Source organism: Rhamphochromis sp. 'chilingali' (genome assembly GCF_963969265.1).
Source record: "Rhamphochromis sp. 'chilingali' genome assembly, chromosome: 1".
Lineage (NCBI taxonomy): Eukaryota > Metazoa > Chordata > Actinopteri > Cichliformes > Cichlidae > Rhamphochromis > Rhamphochromis sp. 'chilingali'.
The window spans coordinates 25,358,599-25,383,317 of NC_137929.1; the positions used below are offsets into that span (position 1 = coordinate 25,358,599).

The 24,719-nt window shown below is 40.1% G+C and overlaps 1 protein-coding gene across 1 annotated transcript; it reads left to right on the forward strand.

Moving 5' to 3' along the window:
• Positions 1-5,128: 5,128 nt before the first annotated feature.
• LOC308405950 (uncharacterized protein) lies at positions 5,129-7,196 on the forward strand. The gene is made up of 2 exons (XM_080896762.1): positions 5,129-5,986; positions 6,067-7,196. Exon 2 carries the CDS (start codon positions 6,303-6,305, stop codon positions 7,026-7,028), a length of 726 nt encoding a protein of 241 aa, XP_080752888.1. The 5' UTR covers positions 5,129-5,986; positions 6,067-6,302; the 3' UTR covers positions 7,029-7,196.
• Positions 7,197-24,719: the final 17,523 nt, after the last annotated feature.

Below are 24,719 nucleotides of genomic sequence, written 5' to 3' on the forward strand. Positions count from 1 at the left end.
CAGCAGTGTTGGGAAGGATTGCAGAACATATTGACTGCAAAGCCAAAACTTACTTGCTAAATATATGACTCACTGCAGCCCTAAAATGCATAACTATCAGATGGTTAAAACCAGATATAATCTATGGATCCATGTCTGTCTGATGGAACAAATTACATACTCAGACTACAGAAACAAGTCTTTGAGAAACGGTGGGGACCCATGTTACCTTTACTATTACAATGAAGAACACCACCTAATTTTGTGAGCTCTCTCTCTCCACACACACACACACACACACACACACACACACACACACACACACACACACACACACACACACACACACACACACACACACACAGCATGTTATGCCAGTTTCAGCTGAAACTATGTTTCAAACCGTAATCCGGGTTTTTAGTTCACCATTTATGAGGTTTCAAGAAGAAAATAAAAGACAGATCTGAATGTTTGAAAATGTTTTGGAAAGATTCTGTAAAGATGAGATGAAAAATACTCAAAGGATAAATTTAATTGGTTTATTATTTAGATAAGAATAACAAGCAAGTAAAGGAAGAAACAAGGTAAAATGAAGTAATAATGAAAGAAGTTAAACAAGTAAAAGAAGAAACAAGGTAAAATGAAGTAATAATGAAAGGAGTTAAACAAGTAAAAGAAGAAACAAGGTAAAATGAAGTAATAATGAAAGAAGTTAAACAAGTAAATGAAGAAACCAGGTAAAATGAAGTAATAATGAAAAAGTTAAACAAGTAAATGAAGAAACAAGGTAAAATGAAGTAATAATGAAAAAGTTAAACAAGTAAATGAAGAAACAAGGTAAAATGAAGTAATAATGAAAGAAGTTGAACAAGTAAATGAAGAAACCAGGTAAAATGAAGTAATAATGAAAGGAGTTGAACAAGTAAATGAAGAAACCAGGTAAAATGAAGTAATAATGAAAAAGTTAAACAAGTAAATGAAGAAACAAGGTAAAATGAAGTAATAATGAAAGAAGTTAAACAAGTAAATGAAGAAACAAGGTAAAATGAAGTAATAATGAAAGAAGTTAAACAAGTAAATGAAGAAACAAGGTAAAATGAAGTAATAATGAAAGAAGTTAAACAAGTAAATGAAGAAACAAGGTAAAATGAAGTAATAATGAAAAAGTTAAACAAGTAAAAGAAGAAACAAGGTAAAATGAAGTAATAATGAAAGAAGTTAAACAAGTAAATGAAGAAACAAGGTAAAATGAAGTAATAATGAAAGAAGTTGAACAAGTAAATGAAGAAACAAGGTAAAATGAAGTAATAATGAAAAAGTTAAACAAGTAAATGAAGAAACAAGGTAAAATGAAGTAATAATGAAAGAAGTTAAACAAGTAAATGAAGAAACAAGGTAAAATGAAGTAATAATGAAAAAGTTAAACAAGTAAAAGAAGAAACAAGGTAAAATGAAGTAATAATGAAAGAAGTTAAACAAGTAAATGAAGAAACAAGGTAAAATGAAGTAATAATGAAAGAAGTTGAACAAGTAAATGAAGAAACCAGGTAAAATGAAGTAATAATGAAAAAGTTAAACAAGTAAATGAAGAAACAAGGTAAAATGAAGTAATAATGAAAGAAGTTAAACAAGTAAATGAAGAAACAAGGTAAAATGAAGTAATAATGAAAGAAGTTAAACAAGTAAATGAAGAAACAAGGTAAAATGAAGTAATAATGAAAAAGTTAAACAAGTAAATGAAGAAACAAGGTAAAATGAAGTAATAATGAAAAAGTTAAACAAGTAAAAGAAGAAACAAGGTAAAATGAAGTAATAATGAAAGAAGTTAAACAAGTAAATGAAGAAAAAAGGTAAAATGAAGTAATAATGAAAGAAGTTAAACAAGTAAATGAAGAAAAAAGGCAGAGGAGAGAAAACCCCAACAATCCCCTCTGAGCAAGCACTTGGCGACAGTGGGGAGGAAAAACTGCCTTTAAACGGGCAGAAACCTCCGGCAGAACCAGGCTCAGGAGGGGACAGTCAACTGCCGGGACTGGCTGGGGGGCTGGGGGGGGGGGGGTTAACAGAGGTGGAGCAAGACGAGGCTACATCAGGTGAGGAAGCAGTAGCGTCTCTCCTCTGGAACAAGTGGAACCATTTTTTCTTTTTTTTCATGCACTTTTCCACGAGCGCTTTTTTCTGCAGGATGAGATTTCTCAGCTCGTCGATGGTTTCTGCGTTTTTTTTCTTCAAGTTTCTCACATCTTTGTTCCACCTCTTCCAATGCTGCTTGTTGTTCTTCAAGCTTGTCTTTGAGTTGTTTGGATGTTTCCTCCTGTATCAGCTTGTCCTTGTGCATGTCTGCATTTCTCTGTTGGACCTCTTTGTGCTTGTCTTCTAACTGCTTCTTTCTTTTCTTGATTTCTTGATTTTTGTCTTCATGTATTTTGTCTTCTTGTTGTTTTTGTGACTGCATTTGAGTGTGTTCACTCTTCAAGTTATTGAATTCCACCAAACGCCCCTTAACGAGCTCGGAGTTGTTTCTCGCTATCTGATCGATCCTTTTCTGCATCTGTGAGCACCGTTTCTCCAGTTTGTCCCTTTCTTCTTCCACTTTAGTTGCTTTGTCCTCCAGCTGATTACAAAACTCTTGCAGTTTTAGATTTTTAGACTCAAAGTCCTGGACGATGCGTTTTCCTTCTTTCAGTCTTTTTTGTTGTTGCTCTTTCTGTTGAAGAAGGTCTTTATTTTGGCGCAGTGTTTCATCCAGGCTTTCTTTCAGCATGCGGTATTTTTCCTGCATGCTCTTCAGTTTGTGCTGCATGTCTTGTTGCTTTTTGTCCTGCTCTTCCTTCTGTTGGAGGAATTTATTCTTTTCTTCCACAGCTTCATGGAGCTGTCTTTGGAGGAGCCGATTTTTTCGGTCCATGTGTTGGAGATCCCGTTGTATCTTATCAGTCATCGTTTTCTTGTCTTGGAGCTGGTTGGTCATTTCTTTTAGTTCTGCGCGCTTTTGCCTGTTTTCTTTATTGAGGTGCACAATCTGCTCTCGGGCCTGAGCAAACTTGATTCCCCAGCCTTCATTAATAATGTTTATGTCCGGCTGGCGCTGTTGTCTTTCTTCCAGCTCTTTATTTTGGGCTTCCATTCGTCTACACTTGTCCTCCAGTTGATGTTTTTCTTCTTCAATTTGTTGCATTTTTTTCTGGAGAAGGTAGTTTTCCTTCCTACTCTCCTCTAATGCCCTTTGGAAGGATGAGATGCCATTTGGGGAAATTGGCTGGCCACGCCAGGAAGGAGAGGCGGCGTAATCTTTTTGAATTGGTTGTTTTTTTCTTGGAAACATGTTGGAGTTTCTATACGATGACTTTGAAGAGCTTTCCAAATGTTTCTGTGGTGAACGTTTTGTATGCTGCAAACACAGATGCTGCTGAAACGAACTAAATCTTGCTGTTTCTCACCCCTATTTAAGGAAAAACATCAAAGGACTTATGACGTTCTATGACATCATCACTCCAATGAGATTGTCACAAGACGTTTTGGAATGGGGTGTTTTTTTTTAAACTGTTTTCAAACTTAACTTAAAATTTCAGTGTTTCCTAGTTGTGGACTATTGGTTAGTCCAGCCGATAAAGAAATTAATTGTCACAAACATCCCTAATATTACATAACAGACGACAGAAAACAAGACAGTTTTTTTTCTAATAGAGGTATAATAAAAGTTTTTTTAATTATCCTACTTTTTATAAAAGAGAACATTTATTAAAGAGTATGTATTTAATTAAAAAACTCTGTTCATCTAAAGCAGGGGTCAACAACCTTTAAGACCCAAAGAGCCATAATTGGCCTATCTGGGGTTGAAAGGCTCGATAAATGCACGGCGTTTCGCCGGGTACACCGGCTTCCGCGAGTGTGATGCTTATTTTGAGCGATGAAAAAATAACAAAATATAATTTTATTTGTATAATGCAAAATCACAATAATCTTCCAATTTAGAACTACAAGTAAAAAAAAAATCGAGAAGAAAAACGAAAGAAAAATAAAGTATCGCTGTTTACCGTCAACTAACAGAGTTCTGTCATGTTCTCGTGACAAAGTGCCAAACTGGCCTCAGTCGTGTTTTTCTTTCTTTCATCTTCTCTTCTTTTGTTGTTTTGTTTGAAGCATTTGTTTAATTGTTGTTTTTTATTGTGTGGAAAGAATTTTTCTGAAAATATAGATATAGAGAAATGATATTATATATAGTTCTATATAAAATGTGTACAAAGGAGAAAGTATATAAAAGGGTTTTCTCAGTGGGGGATCTATGCATGAATTATTTTTAAAGACGCGGGGAAAAGGACACTGTACCTGTCGATGCACGTTTCCCAAGACTAAACGAGTCATATCGCTCCATGTTTGCTACTTTTGGTTTTTGGTTTTCTCCCGCAGAGTAAGAGCATCGCAGGAGCTCCTGAAGTCAAACGACGCCTCCCAGCACTCATTTATTAAAACGGAGTCGATGCCAAAAGTCTTAAACGTTAGAATCAAAGCAACAGCTGTGAACTCAGTCATGGTGTCATGTGCAGCCTTCATCTTACTGTCACTACTTTTTCATTTTAGGGTACGTGAGGTAAAGCGTCCGTCGATGTAGCTTGACTGTACAAAATTATTTTTCTACGTTATTAACAAAACAGAGCAGAGACTGATGCTGCTCCTGTCTGACCCCCTTGTGTATGGCACGTGTGTGTGTGTGTGTGTGTGTAGGAGCGGCAGTCGCTGTGTGAGTGTGATATCACATCTGCATCACTCAAGCGTAGGCGGGCCCGCGTCAGACAACAATAAACAAAAAGCAGAAAAAGGCCAACAGTAAAAACTCAGACTCCAGCATGAGCTCCTTCCTGCTGCTTAACCAATCACCTTCCTCCATATCATCACTGCTCCCTCCCTCCTCCTCTCTCCATCCTACACCACCTTTGTTATTTAACACCGACCCCCCCAATCTGATAATCAGACAAATTCCCAAACACCTGACTTCACCGTGTCGACACCGTTCCTGACTATTTCTGACCTCAGGTCAGCTCTGCTATTATCCTCACATTAAGGGTTCGTTCACCTGCCTGCAGATGATCTGTGAGCTCGTCGGTTGTAAATTAAACTCCAAGCACACTGAGGGTAACCGGGAGGCGTTCAGGGCCTGCAGTGCAGAGCTGCAACATGACAAAAAGGGATGGGGGCTCAGATCTCCTGAACAGGGTGGAAACAACACGGTGGGTTTGTGCTGTTTGTGATTCCTGCTCCGTCACTCTGGTGGAGACGACTGCAGCTCAGCAGCGCTCCCTGCTGATCCTCTGATGAAGATGTCAACAGTATGTAAACTGAGCTGATGTGCTGCTGTTTGAGCCCACGTGGTAGCGTACGTCCAGTATGGGAGAACTTAGTCACCGGTGCTGTCTTTGCTTGTGCTCTAGCTTTAGCCTGTTTGATTGTTTGTTTTCTATTTTATTACTGCCTAAAAGGGGAGGTGGGGGAAACACATGCCTGACTTCTCCTGTCAGAGGTTTTGTAAGCTCACTGGAAGGGAAACGTGCACAATGTAAATCATAAAACAACTGACTGGGGCTGTGCTGCAGGTGGATCAGTGCTGTGGACAGTAGCTGTGGAAAAGAGACTGGACAAAGACTCTCAGCCTTAAATACAGGACAGAGGATGATCCGATCATCTTTCAGCTAACAGTGTCGAGCAGAAGGACGGCCGGCTGATGCGTCCGTACGAACCCTTTTGTACTCACTCCTGTGTATAAGGAGGCGGCGAGGGGTTGTGTAGTTAACCTCAGCACCACACAGCTACAGCAGAGGAGAGAACACAAACGAGTCCTTTCATTCGGCTCTGTTCTTTCTCCTTGTCGGTTTTATAAGCTAACACTAGAGGGCGCCATTGTGGCACATTCAGCGCTCACTCTGAGGTCACTGGACAGAGAAGAAAATACCAAACTGGGAGACGGATGGAGACGAAACATCTGGAAGATCAGAACTGTACATTTTTAAGTGTAAGAAAAAAAAAACAGACAAAACATTTGTAAATATTAAGTTTCTTGTTTATTTATACATCCGGCCCTGTATGCTTCAGGAAAAACTGAACAGGATGGAGGTGGACCCCTGCCTGGTGGCTTGGATCTCCGACTACCTCACCGACAGACCACAGTACGCCAGGCTGAAGGACATCACGTCTGACACAGTGGTCAGCAGCACAGGAGCACCACAGGGAACTGTGCTGTCCCCTCTTCTCTTCACCCTGTACACCTCTGACTTCTCTACAACTCTGAATTATGCCATATTCAGAAGTTTGCAGATGACACAGCCATCATGGGGTGTATCTGGGATGATCAGGAAGAGGAGTACAGAAGTCTGGTGAGGAACTTTGTCGCATGGAGTCACACAAACCACCTGCAACTCAACACCTCAAAGACTAAGGAACTGGTTGTGGACTTCGGGAGGTCCAGAGAAGGTCCACTGCCGGTTCAGATAGAGGGGGAGGAGGTGGAGGTGGTCAATAAGTACAAGTACCTCGGGCTGTGGGTGGACAATAAACTGGACTGGTCATGCAACACAGAGCACCTGTATAAAAAAGCCCAAAGCCGACTGTACTTCCTCAGGAGGCTGAGGTCTTTTAACATCTGCAGGAAGCTCCTGAGGATGTTTTACCAGTCAGTGGTTGCTGGAGTACTTTTCTATGCTGTGGTGTGCTGGGGGAGCAGCACAGCAAAGAAGGACTCATCCAGGCTGGAGAAACTGATCAGGAAGGCGGGCTCTGTGGTCGGCATGAAGCTGGACACTCTGGTGACAGTGGCAGAGAAAAGGACATTAAAGAAACTGCTGGACATTATGAACAATGCTGGGCATCCTCTGCACACGGCCATTAACAACCAGAAGAGTCTGTTCAGTGACAGGTTGCTTCTCTCAAAGACAAGAACCAACAGACTTAAAAACTCCTTTGTCCCACACGCCATCAGACTGTTTAACTCCTCTCTGGAGGGGAGAGGGAGGGGAAACAGGAGGACAAAGGAGGACAAAGGAGGGGGGAACAACTAAGCTGTAGTGCCTCTTCACCTCACTGTACAATACCTTTGTGCAATACTTTTGTAAATAGTCAATGGTGCAATAGACCTCAATACTTGAAATGTGCAATTCACTTGTATTTTTATTTTTATTCCTATTTATTCTATTTATCCCCTTCGTATATTTTATTTATATTTGTCTCTGTATTTATGTGTGTGTGTGTGTGTGTGTGTGTGTGTGTGTGTGTGTGTGTGTGTGTGTGTGTGTGTGTGTGTGTGTGTGTGTGTGCAGTGTCATGTGGGGAGTTGCAGTACTGAACTGTACACCAGAGTTACAGAATGGATAGAAATATACACAAATCTTGGTAATGGTTGTTGGTTTAAAAACGACTAATAACTTAAAGACATATATATATATATATATATATATATATATATATATATATATATATATATATATATATATATATATATATATATATATATATATAACATTCTGTAACTGTAACTTCTGTCGGTGCTGTGCTTTTTTGGAAACCGAATTTCCCAGAGGAACCCACCCGAGGGATTAATAAAGTTCTATCTTATCTTATCTTATTTTATGTTTTGTTTGTTTGTTTTTTGGAGTGAATGAATGATATGCTTATTTTGTGATGACAAAAGACAACAGGTGCAGTTTGTAATGAGAAGAAAAAAATGGCCGTTAGCTAGAGGTTTCAAATGAGTTCATCCTTACCACCGATCAGTTTTGTCTTTGTTTTTTCAACAATTATTTTATTTTTGTCATAACGTTGATCGTTATCATGTGACCATCCTGTAGCAGGAAGGTCGCTGTAGCAGAAGTCATCTCCACTGAAGCCCCCTCACAGCAGAGGGCCAGTCATGCTGTTTATTAGGATTTGCTAGTTTTCAGTGAGAAAAAACATTTTCATCAAGTTTTAAATCCTTTCGTTGCTCTTTTCTCTGCGATTGTCATAAAATCGTCGTCCTCTTTTCAAGCCTTAGCTCGCTTTTATTTTGAAATATGAGTCTTGTGATCAGAGATGAATCTGTGCTGCATGATGTGCGTAACATCAGAGCGATAAAAGCCAGCTTTGCCTTTCAGTGATTCGCAGTAAGGACATAAATGACCTAAACTGAGACTGAAAAAAGTGCAGTCAGTTAAATGTTAGCTCACCTAACATGTAGCAGTGTTTACATGTAGCCATGTTTGACAGACTCCAGGGCTTTGATACCATAAGATGCCTCATATCCTCACAGACTCATGAGATCACACAGGTGGTCTGACCTGCTCCTGTCACACTGTGCTGTCTGTCTGTCTGTCCGTTGTTTTTCTCCTGCAGTGATGTTATGTAGCAGAAAAACAGTTGGATGCTGGAAAAGTGCAGAGCGATGGGTGACGTGTGGAGAACATCACAGTCTGTGTGTGTTCAACAGCTGTTAGAGCCACACTTTGTCCTTTCTGTGGTATAACTGCTGGATTTATTTTATTCCAACACTCAGAAACTGTCAGCAAAGCAAAACTTCATGATTGGATGATCCTGTGTCACGTCCACAGTGTCAAACGTGCACAGAGACAGTGACACCCACAGAGAAACCCTCAGCTTGGTGTCCATTGCAAATCTGCACCTGTTGTCTTCTTTCTACTTTCTTTGTTGAACTCAGAAACTCGAGACTTGAGATGAAGAAAAATGTTAAATAATGGAATAAAAAAAAGATGATTATTAAAAAAAGTAAAGTAAAATTATATAAATAAATGAGGTGATGATATTTCTGTTTACTTTAGAAGTTATTATACACTGTATGCTGTGATTCTGATCTGGGAAACATTAAAGACATTCATAGCCAGACTGCTGACTTTGTGTTTTTATTCAGTCGCCTAACAGAAGTGCAGTAAGAAACGATTTAGCCCATCCTGATTTCTTAGCTATTTGCATATTTGACACACTTACGTGTTTCAGATCGTGAAGCAAATTTTTATGATAGATAAAGATGACCAGAGTCAGTGTAAAATAAAGCTTTTACATGTATTGCTGGGAGGTCGGCAGCTCCCTCCACTGCTTGGCCCTCTGTGAAAAACAACTGGGATCCAGCTTCCCTGTGATGCTGAATTATATAAGCGGAAGAAAATAAATAGATAGAAGGATGGATGATTGTATTTTGTGTACAATCGTTGAAGTGTAAAAAGGGTTGGCCCTCCGTGGTGCCCTAAGCAAAGTTTGATTTTTGGGGCCCTTTAATAGTGCCAATAATACTGATTAATGATCACCTACTATAAATGTATTTCATTTTCTAATGTTGATGTTGTTGTGAAAAATGTCATAAAAACAGATAACAAATTTGCAACTTTCATGAAAAATGTTTTCATTAATATTTAAAAAAACCAGCAAAACACCTCCCCCTGCTGGCCACACAGAGAAACAATAGATAAAACCTGAGAGCTGCACAGTTGCAGCAGTGTGGTTTACGTCATTGTGTTGTCAGCCTGTTTTACACATCGGTGGTTTCTTATTGACGTGTAAAAAGATCTGAAATCGTAGTAAATTCAGCTGCTATTGTGGGCTGGGGATGATTTACACTTAACATTTTAATAACTGGGTACTGAATGTCATAGGCCCAATGTTCCCTCTAATTTTTCACGTGTCTGAGCGAACACACAAACTCCCTGAGCGATCCCTTGGACCACTGAGCGACATCAGACGTGTGCACTGTGGTCACGCCGGCATCGAATCCATCCAAGTTTCATGGTTTATTAAAAGAATCAAATTACAGCATTTACATTTATGTTAGACTACTTTTAATTAACTGCTTTAGCCCATCCATGAAAATGTAAAAACAAAAAAGCGTCACATAAGGACGCTGTCATAGCCTGTCAACCACGTTGATTAGCTGCGCATATACGCATTATTGGCTGGACTATGGGATAAGGTGGCATCGTTCCCATATGGGAGCAGCCAGTCACTTACTGACCAACACTGCAAAACAGAATTGTTAAAGTATTAATTTTAATTTCAATTCAGGTTAGATTTTTTTTGTGCACAAAGCAGAATTTCTGTGCGCAGAGACTGTGCCAGCAGTGCGCAATTGCGCACGTGCGCAGCTTAGAGGGAACATTGCATAGGCCCACTAAAAGTTACAAAATAAGCTACTATCAAATACATTTACTGTAAACACATCAGAAGGTTATTTATGTGGCAAAAAGTTAGATCTATACAAAATGTTGCAGGGAAACGGAGAAGGAGCTCGTATAGGTTTGAGTTTTATTCACATCTATTGTGCAGGTACAAATAGCAGAGTGGAAAACTTTATACTTTGTGTTTGCAAACATTAATTTATGAAGATTAATTAACATGAGTGTAGCACAAAGTAAAGGTGAAAGCAGTATTCTGACATGACAGTGCAATCAAAACACATTTTGCCACAACAATCTGTGAATAATTGTAACAAACAACTGTCATTTTAATATTGGACAAACTAGTTGTGCAGCCCTAACCTGAAATCTGCTGTTTGTTCTGAATGAAAAACGTTAGTCTTTGGTAAACATTTTAATCCCATTTATAGATGCAATATGTTATTTCAGTTAAGACTGAATGTTACCACACGTTCCCATCATTAGAGCGCATTTAAAGTGTGGAGAAGTCTGTGAAGGTTCTCAGTCATCCATGTCATCGTAGTCTAAGGAGCTTGGAAAGAAAAGCGTCTGGACTTCTTTGAGTTACTTGAAGACGTTTCACCTCTCATCCGAGAAGCTTCTTCAGTTCTAAGGGTCAAATGGTGGAGAGTCCAAGCTGTATTGAAGAATTTCTAACTTCATGTAGGCTAAACAGCGGCCTAGAATTAGACTCAAAACCCTGCAGTTGCCCAAAATAAAGGGGGCATTAATGTGCCAGATTCTACAGAACACCAGAAATAACTGCTAAGATGGGTCCAACACATCTGAGTTCATGCTGGAGGAACTGTGGGACACACTCTGCCAACCACACTCATATATTGTGGCTCTGCCCTAAACTCTGTGTATTCTGGAGGCAGATATTTGATGCTCTCAAAGACATTTTCCAAGGTAAATATTCCACTAAGTCCTACAGCAGCAGTGTTGGGAAGGATTGCAGAACATATTGACTGCAAAGCCAAAACTTACTTGCTAAATATATGACTCACTGCAGCCCTAAAATGCATAACTATCAGATGGTTAAAACCAGATATAATCTATGGATCCATGTCTGTCTGATGGAACAAATTACATACTCAGACTACAGAAACAAGTCTTTGAGAAACGGTGGGGACCCATGTTACCTTTCCTATTACAATGAAGAACACCACCTAATTTTGTGAGCTCTCTCTCTCTACACACACACACACACACACACACACACACACACACACACACACACACACACACACACACACACACACACACAGAGCATGTTATGGCAGTTTCAGCTGAAACTATGTTTCAAACCGTAATCCGGGTTTTTAGTTCACCATTTATGAGGTTTCAAGAAGAAAATAAAAGACAGATCTGAATGTTTGAAAATGTTTTGGAAAGATTCTGTAAAGATGAGATGAAAAATACTCAAAGGATAAATTTAATTGGTTTATTATAAGGTGAAAAAAGTTAAACAAGCAAGTAAATGAAGAAACAAGGTAAAATGAAGTAATAATGAAAGAAGTTAAACAAGTAAATGAAGAAACAAGGTAAAATGAAGTAATAATGAAAGAAGTTAAACAAGTAAATGAAGAAACAAGGTAAAATGAAGTAATAATGAAAGAAGTTAAACAAGTAAATGAAGAAACAAGGTAAAATGAAGTAATAATGAAAGAAGTTAAACAAGTAAATGAAGAAACAAGGCAAAATGAAGTAATAATGAAAGAAGTTAAACAAGTAAATGAAGAAAAAAGGCAGAGGAGAGAAAACCCCAACAATCCCCTCTGAGCAAGCACTTGGCGACAGTGGGGAGGAAAAACTGCCTTTAAACGGGCAGAAACCTCCGGCAGAACCAGGCTCAGGAGGGGACAGTCAACTGCCGGGACTGGCTGGGGGGGGGGGGGGGGGGGGTTAACAGAGGTGGAGCAAGACGAGGCTACATCAGGTGAGGAAGCAGTAGCGTCTCTCCTCTGGAACAAGTGGAACCATTTTTTCTTTTTTTTCATGCACTTTTCCACGAGCGCTTTTTTCTGCAGGATGAGATTTCTCAGCTCGTCGATGGTTTCTGCGTTTTTTTTCTTCAAGTTTCTCACATCTTTGTTCCACCTCTTCCAATGCTGCTTGTTGTTCTTCAAGCTTGTCTTTGAGTTGTTTGGATGTTTCCTCCTGTATCAGCTTGTCCTTGTGCATGTCTGCATTTCTCTGTTGGACCTCTTTGTGCTTGTCTTCTAACTGCTTCTTTCTTTTCTTGGTTTCTTGATTTTTGTCTTCATGTATTTTGTCTTCTTGTTGTTTTTGTGACTGCATTTGAGTGTGTTCACTCTTCAAGTTATTGAATTCCACCAAACGCCCCTTAACGAGCTCGGAGTTGTTTCTCGCTATCTGATCGATCCTTTTCTGCATCTGTGAGCACCGTTTCTCCAGTTTGTCCCTTTCTTCTTCCACTTTAGTTGCTTTGTCCTCCAGCTGATTACAAAACTCTTGCAGTTTTAGATTTTTAGACTCAAAGTCCTGGACGATGCGTTTTCCTTCTTTCAGTCTTTTTTGTTGTTGCTCTTTCTGTTGAAGAAGGTCTTTATTTTGGCGCAGTGTTTCATCCAGGCTTTCTTTCAGCATGCGGTATTTTTCCTGCATGCTCTTCAGTTTGTGCTGCATGTCTTGTTGCTTTTTGTCCTGCTCTTCCTTCTGTTGGAGGAATTTATTCTTTTCTTCCACAGCTTCATGGAGCTGTCTTTGGAGGAGCCGATTTTTTCGGTCCATGTGTTGGAGATCCCGTTGTATCTTATCAGTCATCGTTTTCTTGTCTTGGAGCTGGTTGGTCATTTCTTTTAGTTCTGCGCGCTTTTGCCTGTTTTCTTTATTGAGGTGCACAATCTGCTCTCGGGCCTGAGCAAACTTGATTCCCCAGCCCTCATTAATAATGTTTATGTCCGGCTGGCGCTGTTGTCTTTCTTCCAGCTCTTTATTTTGGGCTTCCATTCGTCTACACTTGTCCTCCAGTTGATGTTTTTCTTCTTCAATTTGTTGCATTTTTTTCTGGAGAAGGTAGTTTTCCTTCCTACTCTCCTCTAATGCCCTTTGGAAGGATGAGATGCCATTTGGGGAAATTGGCTGGCCACGCCAGGAAGGAGAGGCGGCGTAATCTTTTTGAATTGGTTGTTTTTTTCTTGGAAACATGTTGGAGTTTCTATACGATGACTTTGAAGAGCTTTCCAAATGTTTCTGTGGTGAACGTTTTGTATGCTGCAAACACAGATGCTGCTGAAACGAACTAAATCTTGCTGTTTCTCACCCCTATTTAAGGAAAAACATCAAAGGACTTATGACGTTCTATGACATCATCACTCCAATGAGATTGTCACAAGACGTTTTGGAATGGGGTGTTTTTTTTTAAACTGTTTTCAAACTTAACTTAAAATTTCAGTGTTTCCTAGTTGTGGACTATTGGTTAGTCCAGCCGATGAAGAAATTAATTGTCACAAACATCCCTAATATTACATAACAGACAACAGAAAACAAGACAGTTTTTTTTCTAATAAAGGTATAATAAAAGTTTTTTTAATTATCCTACTTTTTATAAAAGAGAACATTTATTAAAGAGTATGTATTTAATTAAAAAACTCTGTTCATCTAAAGCAGGGGTCAACAACCTTTAAGACCCAAAGAGCCATAATTGGCCTATCTGGGGTTGAAAGGCTCGATAAATGCACGGCGTTTCGCCGGGTACACCGGCTTCCGCGAGTGTGATGCTTATTTTGAGCGATGAAAAAATAACAAAATATAATTTTATTTGTATATTGCAAAATCACAATAAGCTTCCAATTTAGAACTACAAGTAAAAAAAAAAAAAGAACTGGCATAAATAAAATACACTTCAGCTAAATACTAATTTATTTTCCCAAACCGCAGAGCCGCACTATAAGGACTAAAGAGCCGCATGAGGCTCCGGAGCCGCAGGTTGCCGACCCCTGATCTAAAGGCTATAACAAAAAGCTTCCTGCTGGAAAATGAAATGTCCCCATTAAGAGTCTGAATCAGGAGCCGATGACATTACTCTGTAAACTCTCAAAGCACTTTAATAAACAAGCAAACAGTTCCACCTCTCGCATTATTGCGTAAAGTTGACAGCGCGTCAGGCAAATAGGCAGGCTCCATCCCCGGCCTCTAGCGACTGTGGAAGTCGCTACATCTTTAGTCAACAAAAAACGGCATTCTGGAGAAGCCAGCCACAAGCAGGATCAAAGAAATCAGATCAAGGAACCTGAAAGACGCCAAGTAAGTGCAGCGCATCTGAATGAGTGAGCCCAGCAGCACCGACACACCTGACGCAATTCTGAGGAGCGCAGGTAAGAATACCTGTGCATGTCTGGTTGTGGAAAAGGAAGCGACATTGCATTAGCGCTGAGATGTTTTAAGAGGAGACACTGAATGGAATGAATGTTGGTTGAATGTACAATGTTTTTGGCTGCGCTCTTGGATTGATGACTGCGCTGCGTCTTATTAATTATGCTGCTTGGATGATGTTCAAATGGACAATTAAAGTGCCGTTACGTTGAAAGGATTTTATGGTCAAAGTCTATTGTGGCTTCCAGTGGATATATGTTTTAATGGATGATCACTGAAGATTAAAATAAATAAATAAATAAAAAATCGAACAAACAAACGGGAAAATCATGAGTCAAACAGGTGATGATGATTGTTCCTCTAATGATTTGGGGGGAAAGAGAGAAAGAAAAATGACTGGAAAGGCATTGTTGAATAAAATCGAAAAATCACAAAATGAATGCAAAATATATGTTAATAAAATGAAAGGACTAATACAAAAAATGAAAGCGCTCATGAAACACAATGAAAATCTTTCTCAAATTAAGCAGTATTTGGTGGATTTAAAGGCACTGTGCGAAAAGGCTTCAAGTTCACATGTTGAGGTGTTGTCTTTGGTGCCAGAGGAAGTAATAAAACAAGAGGAATGCTTTTCAAGTATCATGAAATACACAAATGTGTTTTTAAATGAAATTCAGAACTGGATAAATCAAAGAGAACAAAATCCTGCTGTTTGTCCAAAGCAAATCAATTTATTGGAAAACAATGTTGCATCAAATACTGAGACAGAAGTGGAGGATGATATCAAGCCAAGTGATAGTGTTTCTGTTGTGATATTTTGATACCATGGTAGCATTTACTGAGTATTGTTTTTGATGATATTATACAAAGGACCCTGTTTCTGCAATGCCCTTTGTTTTAACCTCATCTCCTCTTGCTGTGTCAACTGAAGATTTTATGGTGTGAAAGTAGATACTAAGGTTGGAGGGAAAACACCAACAAATCACTCTTTTACTTATCACTCCCTTGCAGAAGATGTTTATGTGAAGACCATCTGGGTTGTGTCAGAACTCACGGATGTAGGAGACCTCTGTATAAGATTTATAGGCCTTGTGAGTGCATCTTTATTGCCCTTGCTGAACAAAGGATTCCAACTGTCGAAGGACACCACCCCACCCAGTGGGCAGGGTCTGAACTGAAACTTGTTGTCTGCCTATAAAAACTGCTGCACAAAGAATAAACTTTGAGTTAGTTTTGGATGACAATTTAGAACAGTCTCCGCGTCTTTTTGTTCTTCCAAACTGCTCCCGGTACTCCGGCCGGTGCTGTAATTAACCGTTGATCATACTTGAGAATATTTTAATTGTTATAGGTTAAAGGATGAACTCTGATGATGAAAGCCCACGCCTCAGAGAAACCCGGAATGGAGTTTCTTGCAGTTTCAAATGTTGAAAGCCACAAAACTTCTTCAAGATCTTCAACTTCATCTGTTCGTATGAAAGCTGAGGCAGAGTTGGCAGCTTTAAAGACGCGGGGGAAAGGACACTGTACCTGTCGATGCACGTTTCCCAAAATCTAAACGAGTCATATCGCTCCATGTTTGCTACTTTTGGTTTTTGGTTTTCTCCCGCAGAGTAAGAGCATCGCAGGAGCTCCTGAAGTCAAACGACGCCTCCCAGCACTCATTTATTAAAACGGAGTCGATGCCAAAAGTCTTAAACGTTAGAATCAAAGCAACAGCTGTGAACTCAGTCATGGTGTCATGTGCAGCCTTCATCTTACTGTCACTACTTTTTCATTTTAGGGTACGTGAGGTAAAGCGTCCGTCGATGTAGCTTGATTGTACAAAATTATTTTTCTACGTTATTAACAAAACAGAGCAGAGACTGATGCTGCTCCTGTCTGACCCCCTTGTGTATGGCACATGTGTATTCTGACTTGTGTGTGTGTGTGTGTGTGTGTGTGTGTGTGTGTGTGTGTGTGTGTGTGTGTGTGTGTGTGTGTGTGTGTGTGTGTGTGTGTGTGTGTGTGTGTGTGTGTAGGAGCGGCAGTCGCTGTGTGAGTGTGATATCACATCTGCATCACTCAAGCGTAGGCGGGCCCGCGTCAGACAACAATAAACAAAAAGCAGAAAAAGGCCAACAGTAAAAACTCAGACTCCAGCATGAGCTCCTTCCTGCTGCTTAACCAATCACCTTCCTCCATATCATCACTGCTCCCTCCCTCCTCCTCTCTCCATCCTACACCACCTTTGTTATTTAACACCGACCCCCCCAAACTGATAATCAGACAAATTCCCAAACACCTGACTTCACTGTGTCGACACCGTTCCTGACTATTTCTGACCTCAGGTCAGCTCTGCTATTATCCTCACATTAAGGGTTCGTTCGTTCGCCTAACAGAAGTGCAGTAAGAAACGATTTAGCCCATCCTGATTTCTTAGCTGTTTGCATATTTGCCACACTTACGTGTTTCAGATCATGAAGAACATTTTTATGATAGATAAAGATGACCAGAGTCAGTGTAAAATAAAGCTTTTACATGTATTGCTGGGAGGTCGGCAGCTCCCTCCACTGCTTGGCCCTCTGTGAAAAACAACTGGGATCCAGCTTCCCTGTGATGCTGAATTATATAAGCGGAAGAAAATAAATAGATAGAAGGATGGATGATTGTATTTTGTGTACAATTGTTGAAGTGTAAAAAGGGTTGGCCCTCCGTGGTGCCCTAAGCAAAGTTTGATTTTTGGAGCCCTTTAATAGTGCCAATAATACTGATTAATGATCACCTACTATAAATGTATTTCATTTTCTAATGTTGATGTTGTTGTAATCCACAGTGAAAAATGTCATAAAAACAGAGAGAAACAATAGATCAAACCTGAGAGCTGCACAGTTGCAGCAGTGTGGTTTACGTCATTGTGTTGTCAGCCTGTTTTACACATCGGTGGTTTCTTATTGACATGTAAAAAGATCTGAAATCGTAGTAAATTCAGCTGCTATTGTGGGCTGGGGATGATTTACACTTAACATTTTAATAACTGGGTACTGAATGTCATAGGCCCAATGTTCCCTCTAATTTTTCACGTGTCTGAGCGAACACACAAACTCCCTGAGCGATCCCTTGGACCAATGAGCGACATCAGACGTGTGCACTGTGGTCACGCCGGCATCGAATCCATCCAAGTTACATGGTTTATTAAAAGAATCAAATTACAGCATTTACATTTATGTTAGACTACTTTTAATTAACTGCTTTAGCCCATTTACAATGAAAATGTAAAAAAAAATCTTGTTCATGACCTGTGCAGTATGTTAACACTATTGGAAGTAAAAATAACTTGAACTCCAATTTCGAAAACACAACTTTCTTTCTTTTCTTTTTTTTCTTTTATACAGCTCTGACTTGTATTATGAGTCTGTGGTCTGGGAGAGAGTCCTGTAACTCTCTGTCTCCAAAATACAGTATATAATGACCAATGCTGGGCAATTAATTATATAGTTACTTCTTCAAAAAAGTAACTCAGTTTGGCAAACAACGTTTTTTGCAGCTATTTTTTTAAATGCAGCCAAGGCGTTTTTAAATAAACATTTCAAACTATTTACAGAACAATCAGCTGTTCTGCATCAAATCTGATGCCACACAAATTATTTGTGCCACTCCAAAAAATAATTTCTGTCCACTATGAGATAAAGGAGAACAACAGTCTGATACCTGCAGGCCTGACAGCAGCAGATGTATCACTCCTGTACAGTGCTTTAAGTGGCCCAGAAGAGGTGCCGGTACTCTATTTTTTTTCCGCCTCCCCTGAGGTAACAACAACTATATTGAATGGGTTTTATATACAACAGTCAACAGACAACCTTATACAAAATAATAAATCATTTTATTAGTTTGTGGATTTGCTTGAGCTAGAAAGAGCTACTGAACATAAATAAAATGTGCAAAAAGGTATTGAATTTTTTTTTTTAACAAAATGTACATAAAATAAATTATAAACTAATTTGTATTTTGCTCTCTCTTGAGTCACTGCTGCTATCAGCAGCAGCACTTGTAAAGTGTACCTGCAGAGCTTGGTAGTTCTCCCATACTACTTTCACTGTTCTCTCACTTGAAGCAACCCAAACATAATAACCATAGAACAGTAGAACATAATCTTGAGTCTTGAAGATGGTTCATTTCTTTACCCCTGAAAAATATACAAAAGCAGATTCAGCAAAATACAATCACAGTACACCAAATGAAAAATGAGAAATACTGTACAAATCATTTTACCTAGAAAAGGCTCCAGCACGTTTTGGGCTCCACTTTCCTTTCACTTTGGGCTTCGCAGTTTGTGGATGCTGCACTTCTCCTCCCTAGTGCCAGCCATGTCTGCACATATGTTTGTGTGTTAAACTGATCCAAGGGTGGTCCGTTGCATTTCAGGAAAATCATATTTGAAAGCCTTTTGATGTTGAGAGAGTTTCTTTTATCTGTCAAAGTATCATTCATTGAGCTGAAAGCTCGCTCGCATTCACTTGTTGATACTGCAATGGTGTGGACAGCTGTAAGAAGCGGCTTCAGGGCTGCTGGTGTCTTGGAAGCTTTAAGGTCTTTATACTCCCTAAATCCTAGGACACTTTCCCTCTCCCCAACTCTGAATCTCTGACATAAACGTCTGACCGCTGCATCCCCATATTGAATATCTAGAGATGCAGGCCAGGAGTCAGACTGGAGGACCTTGATGTCTGAGAGGAGGTGACTATCTGTCTTTTCAGATGAGGTTTTACTGACATGCGAGGAAGTTGTTGGAGTCATCCTGCACTTAACATTTTCAGCCAGGCTACGGAAAAATTGGCCATGGTTGATTTTTATAACCCTCTGATTTTCATGCAGGCATACATTTCTGAAGATTTTCTCCTTTTCAGCTTCAATGGCAGTTTGTGTGGGACCAGGTGTGGATACCATTGACTCAAACACCCGGATTTGTCGGTCCAGCTGCCTGTCGGCTTGATCCAAAGTCATGTCCCATCTCTGGAGCATTCTTGAGAGGTCACTGAGTTCTGTGAAAGCGTCATACATGATGCCAAGATTGACCACAAAAGAAACAGTAGTGAGAACATCATTGAGTCCTTTGTATTTTGCTCTCTCTCTTGAGTCCCTGCTGGTATCAGCAGCAGCACTTGTAAAGTGTACCTGCAGAGCTTGGTAGTTCTCCCATACTGCTTTCACTGTTCTCTCACTTGAAGCAACCCAACGCACTGATAAAACACAGCCTATCACAAGGAGACGTTGTCCAACATTGTGAGCACTCTCGGTTAACTCCCTTTGGTTTTTTGGTGATGCATGGTAGAGGGAGTAAAGCTGATCTAAGAATATTTTAAAGTGGTTGATTCCTCCTACCTCCTTCAAAACATCACAAACTGCCAGTTCCAGTCTGTGATTGGAACAATGCCAGACAAACAGGTAAGGGAATTTGGAACAAAGCTGCGCAGCAACTCCTGCTTTCCTCCCAAGCATCACTGAGGCTCCATCACAAGCAAATGCCAACAAATGTTGCTGTAGGTAGTGAGGGTCAAAGCCATTATTATGAAGACATCCTAACAGTGCTTCAGTGATGTCCTTTGCTGTGGTCCCCTGCAGCTCAATCAATTCAAAAAATATTGTGTCTGGATTTTCACTGGAAATAGCTGACCGCAGGCACACGACAAGCACAGACTTTCCACTTATTGTAGTGGATTCATCAATGAGCACACACAATTTTCTTTCATTCATCACTATGTCATTGACTACCTTCTTTTTCATTTCAGCTGCAATGTGATCCAGTATATTTGCACATGAGTTATTAGAGTGCAAAACTCTGCCCATCTTGACACCATTTAAGACTTGCAACTGGACATCTATTGGCATGTCTGTAAAGGGACGCCCATGCTTGCCAATCTTATAAGCTGTTCTAAACACATTGCAAGTTGAAGCGTAGTCAGCCTTTCTCATATCTTCAATGTGTTTTTGCATTGTATTTTGTGTTGCCTTCTCTTTTATTTCAACTGCTTTCTTGTGATAAATTGAGTCTCTGTGCTCTTTTATTTTCTTTCGTAGTGAGTTTTGTTGTGCAGCCTTGTCCCTTCCAAAAGACGAGATTAAGCACCCACTCCACTCCTGCGACACTCTCTGCCCTTGCTGCATGTCCACGCGAGCACAAACTTGACTACACACACTACAACCCAACTTTTGATTTCTGCTGATCAGCCACTTGTAATTTGTGGAGAAATACCGGACTTGTGCTTGGGACCAACATTCTGGCCACTCATGCTCGCTAACGCGGCTGTTGTCATCGGTAGAAATGGTGTCATTCTCGTCCTCGTCGTCGCCAAAAGTGCCGTCGTCCGCGGCACTAGTGCAGCTTTCATTAGCTTGCGTCTGACCTGCAGCGATATCATTCTGGCTTGGTGGGGTGTCAGCCAGCGAGTCCTCTGATTCTGACCTTGTTCTTTTACTACTCAGAGTCTGAAGCCAGGAGAGCATATTAAGTGTTCATTGTTTTTGTATTTTAACGAGCAGCTGTTTGCGCGTTTTACACACCCTCTCCGGACCACGTTGAGTTGTTGACATGACAACGGCAAAAGCGACGCATGCGCTTTTCACTTGTAAAACACATTGGTGTATGGGTAATGTAGTCTCTGCTCTCGGTGGGACGAATTAGGAAGCGTGCTTGTGAAGGGCGCTCTGAAAAGCGGCAGTGCAGCCAAACGATGTGCAAATGAGAGTACCGGTACGCTAAAAGCACGTTCTGGGCGCATGGAGAGGTAGCGGTACTCTCAAGAGCTATATTTAGAAGTGGCGGTACTGAGTACCGGCGCGTACCGGCCCACTTAAAGCACTGCTCCTGTAACACCTGTAACATTCAGCAGTCGCCTCATTGTTCTGACGCACACAACAAAACTACTGACTACACTACACACTAACTACACAAGATTTGCGCTAAACGTCGCAAATCTCTCACATCTCAAAACACCACCGTCACTCCTAAAACTTCCCCCGTTTCTTAACAACTAGATGCCACGTTGCATTATCATTTTTTGATTGGTCGACATGGTACTTTTTTAGACGAATAGGAAAGGCAGAGGGGGTGGGGTTTGTTTTTGCTCACAGGTGGAGAGCGCTTTCGAGCCTTTTTTCTTATAAAACGCCAATTTAACCGTTTCTTCCGCAGTAAATATAAACAACCAGTATTCAGGAAGAAAACCAAACATTGCATTTTTTTTATCACAACTCTGGTTTTACGTGGCCTATCAACACGATTTAAAAACTGGTGTAAAGTCCCCAATTTTTCCGTCAATTGTTCCGTCTGTCCTGCTCACATCTCCAATGGTTGTACACGTTGTCATTAACATGGCTTCACTCCACATCAGCCACGCCGCTTTGCCAGCTAACACACCGGCGTCGGCACATAAGGACGCTGTCATAGCCTGTCAACAACGTTGATTGGCTGCGCATATACGCATTATTGGCTGGACTATGGGACAAGGTGGCATCGTTCCCATATGGGAGCAGCCAGTCACTTACTGACCAACACTGCAAAACAGAATTGTTAAAGTATTAATTTTAATTTCAATTCAGGTTAGATTTTTTTTGGTGCGCAACGCAGAATTTCTGTGCCCAGAGACTGTGCCAGCAGTGCGCAGCTTAGAGGGAACATTGCATAGGCCCACTAAAAGTTACAAAATAAGCTACTATCAAATACATTTACTGTAAACACATCAGAAGGTTATTTATGTGGCAAAAAGTTAGATCTATACAAAATGTTGCAGGGAAACGGAGAAGGAGCCTCGTATAGGTTTGAGTTTTATTCACATCTGTTGTGCAGGTACAAATAGCAGAGTGGAAAACTTTATACTTTGTGTTTGCAAACATTAATTTATGAAGATTAATTAACATGAGTGTAGCACAAAGTAAAGGTGAAAGCAGTATTCTGACATGACAGTGCAATCAAAACACATTTTGCCACAACAATCTGTGAATAATTGTAACAACTGTCATTTTAATATTGGACAAACTAGTTGTGCAGCCCTAACCTGAAATATGCTGTTTGTTCTGAATGAAAAACGTTAGTCTTTGGTAAACATTTTAATCCCATTTATAGATGCAATATGTTATTTCAGTTAAGACTGAATGTTACCACACGTTCCCATCATTAGAGTGCATTTAAAGTGTGGAGAAGTCTGTGAAGGTTCTCAGTCATCCAGGTCATCGTAGTCTAAGGAGCTTGCTAAGAAAAGCGTCTGGACTTCTTTGAGTTACTTGAAGACGTTTCACCTCTCATCCGAGAAGCTTCTTCAGTTCTAAGGGTCAAATGGTGGAGAGTCCAAGCTGTATTGAAGAATTTCTAACTTCATGTAGGCTAAACAGCGGCCTAGAATTAGACTCAAAACCCTGCACTTGCCCAAAATAAAGGGGGCATTAATGTACCAGATTCAACAGAACTCCAGAAATAACTGCTAAGATGGGTCCAACACATCTGAGTTCATGCTGGAGGAACTGTGGGACACACTCTGCCAACCACACTCATATATTGTGGCTCTGCCCTAAACTCTGTGTATTCTGGAGGCAGATATTTGATGCTCTCAAAGACATTTTCCAAGGTAAATATTCCACTAAGTCCTACAGTAGCAGTGTTGGGAAGGATTGCAGAACATATTGACTGCAAAGCCAAAACTTACTTGCTAAATATATGACTCACTGCAGCCCTAAAATGCATAACTATCAGATGGCTAAAACCAGATATAATCTATGGATCCATGTCTGTCTGATGGAACAAATTACATACTCAGACTACAGAAACAAGTCTTTGAGAAACGGTGGGGACCCATGTTACCTTTCCTATTACAATGAAGAACACCACCTAATTTTGTGAGCTCTCTCTCTCTACACACGCACACACGTGTGTGCTGGACATTCATGGCTGCTTTGTGTAGTTACAGTTGAATAGAGGAAGTGTAGGATGTATCACTGCTGATTCAAAATAACATGTAAGAGTTTGTGGAATGTTCTTTGTCTCTGTGTCTGTATATAAGATGTAAGGGCGGTGGCCACAATTCAGAGATGGTCCTGGTGTTTCACTGGGAAGCTCTCTCCACATTGTAATGTGTTTATTAAACCCGCTTCAAATCAAGCTCACTGGGTGCAGGTTATTGTTAAATTTTCCTCAACAATTTGGCGTTGTCAGGCTGGATTCCTCAGGTGAGTTTTGCTGAATCACTGGTATGCAGTGACTGGCCATCCTGAGGTAAAATTGCCTCAGTCCCACCGTTCCTTTGTTTTCAAAAAGGGGGAACGGCGGGGTGTGCTTCAGCAACTCACACATGCAGGAATTTTTAAAAGAACCAAGAGAGGCACTGCAGAGGATCTGCATCAGTGAGCTGTTTTGATTTGGGAGGATTTTATACGGGTGTAATTCATGGTTTGTATCACTGCAGTGAAAACTGATGTTACTGATCACGAGAGAGGAACATATGTTAGTGACAAGTTTCTGTGTTGTGTCCCACCTGTATCTACCCAGACCCTGTGGTCTATATCATGAGCACCTACACATTAAACAACTGTAACATTATAATGGCATCAAGCTCACACTGAGGCCTGTGGGGCACTATCAGCCAGTGAGACAACAGACAAATTTCAGTGTTTTAACATATGAATATTAAATACTTAAGGGCTACTTGTTTAAACAATGGAGGTGAACGATACGTCATCATTTTACATGATAATATCACAGATGATAGACTAAATGAATAGATTTTAGGTGCTTGTGCATTCTTAAAGTCTGATATGTTGAACTGAACTGAGTGTGTCAGCTGTTCAAAGCCTCTCCCAGTCAGTGCTGTTCTCCATGCCTGTCTTACTGCACATGGTGTTATTAGCACAAACACTTTAAAGGTGAACATTTAGGACTTACTGCAAATGTTACTATGTCAAAGTTTCTGTGACTCAAACAGAGGAAATTTTGATTTTTTTATTTCCACACCTAATTTATTTAAAAGTATTTAATAGCATATAAAACCCAAAATATGCTTCGGTTCACATTTAACTCCAGAAAATCATCAATCAAAACATGGATATTACCTGACCACAGATTCGTGGTGATGTCACTGCTCTTTTAACTGTTTGGTGTCTTTGCTTTGTTTGCTGGTTGTAGAAATGGTTTATTTGAGCTTTGAGCTGAGATTCAGAGGTTTCTGTGGACACTGCTCATGTCGGCACTTATATTTCTGACCTTTTCTT

What these genes read in the sequence shown, in the direction of transcription:
- LOC308405950 (XM_080896762.1), top strand. Translation starts at nt 6,303, where the DNA reads ATGGGGTGTATCTGGGATGATCAGGAAGAGGAGTACAGAAGTCTGGTG.